This window comes from Pyxicephalus adspersus, chromosome 10 (genome assembly GCF_032062135.1).
Source record: "Pyxicephalus adspersus chromosome 10, UCB_Pads_2.0, whole genome shotgun sequence".
In the NCBI taxonomy this organism is placed as follows: Eukaryota; Metazoa; Chordata; class Amphibia; order Anura; family Pyxicephalidae; genus Pyxicephalus; species Pyxicephalus adspersus.
Genome location: NC_092867.1, coordinates 52,124,251 through 52,130,800, shown reverse-complemented (window position 1 = coordinate 52,130,800; position 6,550 = coordinate 52,124,251). Strand labels below are relative to the sequence as shown.

Below are 6,550 nucleotides of genomic sequence, written 5' to 3'. Positions count from 1 at the left end.
TTTGTTCAGACTTAACACCGCTCTCTTTTAAGCATATGTGACCAGTTGAGAACCATGTGCATGGACTTGCATTGCGATGGTTTGGGGCATGGTTCCTTGACTTCACATAAAGCTTCTGGCCACCCTTAGGTGCCCAGACACTTCTATTGGCTTGATTGGCTATGTGTCCCAATGAAGTTCTACTGCAGTTGTCAACATATGCTACACATATTTGCTTACCGCGCAGTGAACTACAGAACAAAGCTTGTGCTAAGTACTGCACTTGACTAAAACTGCTCATAGGTGCATATACAGATAAGTGGCTACCCAAGTGGTTTTATATCATACATCTAAAAGAGGTCTCCTTGCACATTTCACTGAAAAGCTGCGCAGCAAAAACCGCCCAAGCTAACACCTGAAAAAAAAAAAAATGGGCGAACAACCTAATTCCTAAGAAACTTTTTTTAAGGGGGAAAGTAAATGATAAAATTAAAAAACCAAAAAAGTTAGCATTACAATAGAAAAACAAATGATAAATTATTGTATTATCTATAATAAATTGCAATTAATGCACTCCTTATACAACAAATGTGGTATACATAAATAAACAGATAGTTACAAACTACAAAACTAATTTATCTAATCCAGGTTGTTTAAAAAAGTTGTTGGTAAACATTAACAAAACAAGAGATTAATGATAGCTGAAATTTGAATACATAAATTGATGTTTCCTATTAAACTGAACACAAACCCCTAAAAGCTACAGAGCATATATACACAAAAATGACAATCATGTAACGTTTGGGAATTACAGACCGTGATCATCACCCACCTGTAGGATTCCTATAGCCAGGACATATCACTGGGCTGTTTTGAATCGATGTGTAGCTGCTTGTTCTTTAGAGTTATGTCTTCTTAGTTACAAGCTTCCATTACCGTGTGATCTCTGTTCCTTCCTCCCAATATCCCTCCCATCCTGATCTCTCATCCCCTCCTCTTTCCAGCCCAACACAACTTCACAAAAGAAAGTTCACAGCATGTCACGTGACCCATTCCGCTGCCACAGCCCCACGTCTCGTGACCTCACTGACGCTCTGGTCTGACTCATTCAGTGTTTTGTTTTCATCTACAAACCAAAGTTACAGCTTTGGTTCATTCTATGTCATGTATTATTAACAGGCATAACTAAAATCTACCTATTATAAACACATACGCGGAGATAATTTATAGACACCGCAGAAAGGCTTCTATTCAGACATTGTTATTAAATACCATATACATTGTATACAGTAATATAATGCCTTCATATCGGACGTTTACGCTAGCATTACTACACATGCGCCATAAGCTTCATAGCCTTAGGAGGAACTGCGCATGCGCGGAGGATATGTTCATGTCGCACTGGAAACGTGACGTCAGACCTGGGAAAAGATGGCGGGGGTTGTGGCTATTGGTGAGGGGATCCGAAAACGCATCACTACCCCTAGCAAGGCCGAACTGTCCGAGTATCGGGATGGCACTAAGGTGGGTGAAAGAGTGGACGTTTGGCCGGCACCGATCATCGGCGATCTTCCCCAAAGTCTGCAGCCTACAGCTAACTGTGTACTATCCTGATATCAGCGCTACAGTCTGATAGCCATCATTGTACCCCGAATTTCAGTGTACAACCCTGATGTTAGTGCTACAGGCCTGATTGTCATCATTACATGTTGTGTTAGTGTCGCAGCCTGTTGTCATCTCTGTGCGGAGTGTCAGTGTTGCAGTCTTTATTTAATTTGCAGATAAATGTAAGAGGTGAAGATGTGGAAGAAAAAATCTGTTTAATCCTCCCTGGGATATGATTTGGTATTCAAAAGGAACAATGCTTCCCCCTATTTAATAAGTTTCTGCTTTGCTAAGTAAGCAGCCTGTGTTGTGTAGTGGATCAGTCTCATGGTAGTACAGTAATTGTCAGTGTTCCTGTTTGATGTTTGTGTATCCATGACAATCACACACTTCTAGAATGTGTGTAATAATGTAATGCACTGACATGCCAGTGGTGGTACCCCTACAAATAGCCCTCGACTGACATTGGGGGATGGTACCCATATAGGCAGCCCGTAACTGACATACCGGGGGTGGTGGTACTCCTACAGGTGGACCATGACTGATATTCTGCATGGTGACCCTACAGTTGGCCAAAGATTGACTTTCTGGAAGGTGACCCTACAGGTCATCCATGACTGATGCTTCAGGTGGTAACAGATACTTCTGGGTCAGAGAAATGCACTGATGGCATGGGCAAGAAGCTCCTAGGCTCTTCCCATGATACCTACTAGTACTTATTTATGTTAGAGTCTCTTTACTGACCATCAGAGCTGTGTTGTCTGGCCAGAATTACAAATCATTTGGAAAATAAAACCATAAATACATACATTATAATTATTTTGGAGAATAATGGAGGAGGTATATCTATAAGGTATGTCCTATTTCTTGCTTTTTTTGATGAGTGCAGTGTTCTCCCCAGAAATTAATTTCAGCAGGGTGGTAAAAAAGTGGGTGGGGCAGGAAGCAGCAAATTTAGTGTTCCTACGGTAGTTATTTAAGCCACAGGTATCCAGTATCCCAATTATTGTAACAGTGTTCTACTTACCCCCTATACTTTGTTCCAATTTACTAATGCCTAGCTTGTTAGAATGTTCAGTTTTTTTCATGTTTTTGTATTCTGCCTAAACGTTTCAGTGCTGTGTATTTTATTCCAACTGCCTAGTATTCCATGTTTTAATAGTATGATCAATGTGGCGTAACAAGTTAGGCTTGGTTCACATTAGTAGTAAAAAAAACATCTACCCCTCCTGAGTGACTACTAGGCAACTGCTAGGCACCTGGGATTGGTAACGGGCGGGTAAGTGCTGGGCTTTTCAGGTCTAGCAGTTTTTCAAGCAGCAGAGGTTCCTGGTGAGAGGAAAGTGAGGGGTAAACGCAGCAGCAGCAAAAGCAAACTTACTGCCAATGTGAATTCAGCCTACTTTCAGATGTGGCCTTCAGATTGCATTACCTAGATTTAGCATTAAACTTTTGTGAAAATATTTCATTTGATCTGTCCACAAACTGAGCCCAGCAAATCCCACGCTTGCTCCTCTTCCCTCTTCTTTTGGATGCTCACTGTTCCATCAAGTGCTGATCTCTTTGCGCATGCGTTTTTTACATTATAGGAAAGCCCCCGATGATACATTCCCAATGTCGGACATGCGCAAAAGGAGCAGCCCACAGCCACCTGGGATATGTGACACAAATACCCCAGAAGGCTGCAGATTTACCCTGCAGTCTTTACCACCATGGCAGCAATGACGGAAGGGAAGGGTCCCTCCCTTCAAAATTAAAAAAAACACATTTTTTCCATTAAAAGAAAAGAGGAATGTCACCTTTTATATAATGTTAAAATGTGGTAATGCTTTAAGAGCATCATGCAAGTGATAGCAGATGGGGGCAGTACAGCTGGTGCCCCCCCATCACTGCCCATATTCTATGGGCAAAAAAAAAAAAACTGCCTGTGAAATGAATCCACCTGCAGTGTGTTGCAGCTGTCTGTGTAAAGTCTGCTTCCCATATTCTGCAGCCCAACAACTCACAGTATTCAATCATTCAGATCTCTGCAATTGTTAGTTGTAATAATTTGAATTTTTTGGGGTACACAGGGGACTCTCATAGCTACTAATAATCAAAATTTCTTTTAAGAATTTATAGATATAGAGATCACTTATTTAAACTCATTAACTCGTGGAAATTGAACATTTGGGTTGCTGTTTCATAAGAAGGTTCACCTAGGAGCCCAAAATTTAAAATGTAAATTATGGACCTCCAGGGGCCACTTACATAGCAAGGTGCATTGGGGTGGGGCCCCTACATTTTTTACCTACCTTGCACAAACCTATAATTGTAATACTATGCTGTCCTTTCTGCTCCTGTTCTTTGAACCCCAATTTGTCTGTAACTGGGAGGTGCAGGCAACTGAAAATGTAGGTGCAAGTGGGGAAAACATGTTTAACTCCCCTAAATATTCAGTAGCATTTTTTGAACTAAAAAAAAAACCTCTGTCCGCTTCCCTACCTTAAACCCTTATTCTCTAGAACAGAGAGGTGCAGGTAAATAAAATATTAGGTGCAAGTGGGGGGCACCTGTGGCTTTCATCCCCCAAACTTTCATCTCCATGGCATCATTATGGTTCCATACACTCAGAGGGCAGAGGGGGCAGGGCAGCCGGGTGGGCCGCCCACCAAAAGGGAGCTGGGGAAAACTATGTGAGTGTATGGTAATTATTTTTTTACAGGGCTTTTTTCTCATTGAACTCACTAAAACTAAGTTGCGGCATCTTCTTTCTTACAAAAAAGTCTCTATATAAACCTTTACAGACCTGTTATGTTCTGGAGAAGTAGTGATTTATACTGCAAAACACAAAAATAGTTGCATAATCTAGTGGTGGAACATTTCAGTTCCATTTCCTAATTTACCTTCTGAAGGATCCACTACTGTATACTTCTTTAATGTCAAGGTTTATCAAACACTACTACATAATTAATCATTATATTCATGTTGTTTTTCATTAAAATGCACCCTGTTTGTTTCTGTCCCTGTTTTAAATAGTTTAAGAAAAAAAAAAAATGTTGATTTTTTGGAACACTGTTTCTACAAATATTGTATTTTTTAAGTTCAACTGAAATTCCCAGTTTGGAGGACGTACAATAAATACTTATTCTCTTACTTAGTTTTGATTCTTTTAAGGGATGTAGTTTTAAGCCAATAACTTCTCCCTTTCTGTTAATATGTTTGTATATTTAAATTATGTATTTATTTATGTGGGGTTTCATATACTATACAATATGATAAGGGCATATTTTTTATGGGAGTTTCCTCACTGTGATACTTTTTCCTGTTCTCACTCAGCCTTCAAGAATGTAGACTTATGCAACCCCTTAAACATGTTGGATCCTTCTGGTTAACAAAAACATTTTTTGAAAGTAAATTGGGAGATTGTTCATACTAGCAGGTTTAAGCGTAACAGCTATAATCATCACCAACACCACAAGGTAGTGTTTGAATTTGTTGATTGCCTGCACAAGCACCAAAGCAATGTTTCTTGGGGATGGGGGCAGGAGGCATCTGGTAGCAGCTTGCCTTGCAAATGTGACTTCCGCTTACCCTGCTGGCAAAATACTAATGAAATACTAATATACAACAGTTCATATATACCTGTCCAACATTATGCACTTTTTACCTTTTAAAAATAATAAAACAATATTTGCAAAGTAACATATTCCCTGTGAGCTTTTCCTACTTGTGATGCAGCCATAGCACACCAATCCATCTTGTTCTAGTTTGGTAAACCGGTGATCTGAGATTACATTCTGCTGTTGTTGATGGAGAGCTATTTCCATACACAATCAACGAGTGGCTAGGTTTAGGTGAGCTGACAAAATCGCAAATACAATGATCGGCAAGGAATTTTGAGGGGAAGATGGGGCAGAGTAAAATGAAGTCTAAAATCTGCCAGGTGAAAGATGAAAGATGAGTAGACCGGAATAAAAATCATTTGCTGAGTAAAAAGCTACTATGTATGTATTTACCTTTTTTCCTTTAAAATTTTAGAGCTGAGAACTACTATGCTTTCCCCTTAATGATGCCCGAGACCTGCAAATCATCCTGACACTTTTGTGTTTGCTCTTCTAGGCCACCTTCCACTACAAGACCCTGCTGTGTGATGATAAACGTACGATGGTCGATGACACCTCCAACAGAGACAAGCCCATGGAGCTGATCATAGGCAAGAAGTTCAAGCTGCCTGTGTGGGAGACCATCATCCGCACTATGAAGGAAGGAGAAGTTGCTGAGTTCCTGTGTGACATGCCGGTATGGAGTAAAACCGGGGTGTTGTCACAGCTAAATGTGTAGAGGAGGGTTGAGGTCATTTTTTAATAAAAAACAAACTTTTGTACTTTAAACCTTTGCCTGCCAAGGATGTGCACCACACGTCATGGCTTTTCCTCTAATAGATAGCAAATGAGATGGAGTAAACATGGCTGTTGTATGGGTCATAATTTTTGCATCTCCTATCAGTCTGCTGCTTCACCATAACTATCCATTCCAAAGCTTAGGATGGCCACCTACCCTGCATATGTATTGTGATAGAGCTGTGTAAAAAAAGATTGACAGAAATATAAATCCTTGGTATTGCTTTGAACTAAATTTATAATAGAGTAGTATTTTGCTTCCAAAACTACTAGGTAGTACATACTAATCGTACATGCCCTTTGTTTTTCAGCTTGTAGTCGACTACCCACAAGTGTCCCGTAGTCTGCGTCGGATTGCAGCAGGACAGGATCCTCGCGAAGGTCAGAGACATTGTTGCGGAGGGATTGCACAGCTTCATGACCATTCCCTTGGATATGCAGATCTGGACGCACTGCAAAAAGATCCCCAGCCCTTAATATTTGTCATTACACTTTTAAAGGTAGAACAACAAGAAATGTGTTAGTGTAGTGATGTCTGTATGCAACCAGTCATTTTATTATTACACAGTATTTATATAGCGCCA

At 40.2% G+C, this 6,550-nt stretch overlaps 1 protein-coding gene across 1 annotated transcript in view; it reads left to right on the top strand.

Moving 5' to 3' along the window:
- Positions 1 to 1,350: 1,350 nt before the first annotated feature.
- The window catches only part of AIP (AHR interacting HSP90 co-chaperone), an 11,726-nt gene continuing 6,526 nt past the window's right edge, over positions 1,351 to 6,550 (top strand). The window contains exons 1-3 of the mRNA XM_072424508.1: positions 1,351 to 1,503; positions 5,686 to 5,865; positions 6,278 to 6,466. Coding sequence (XP_072280609.1) covers positions 1,411 to 1,503; positions 5,686 to 5,865; positions 6,278 to 6,466 — 462 coding nt within the window. The 5' untranslated portion in view covers positions 1,351 to 1,410. The remainder of the gene's footprint in view (positions 1,504 to 5,685; positions 5,866 to 6,277; positions 6,467 to 6,550) is intronic.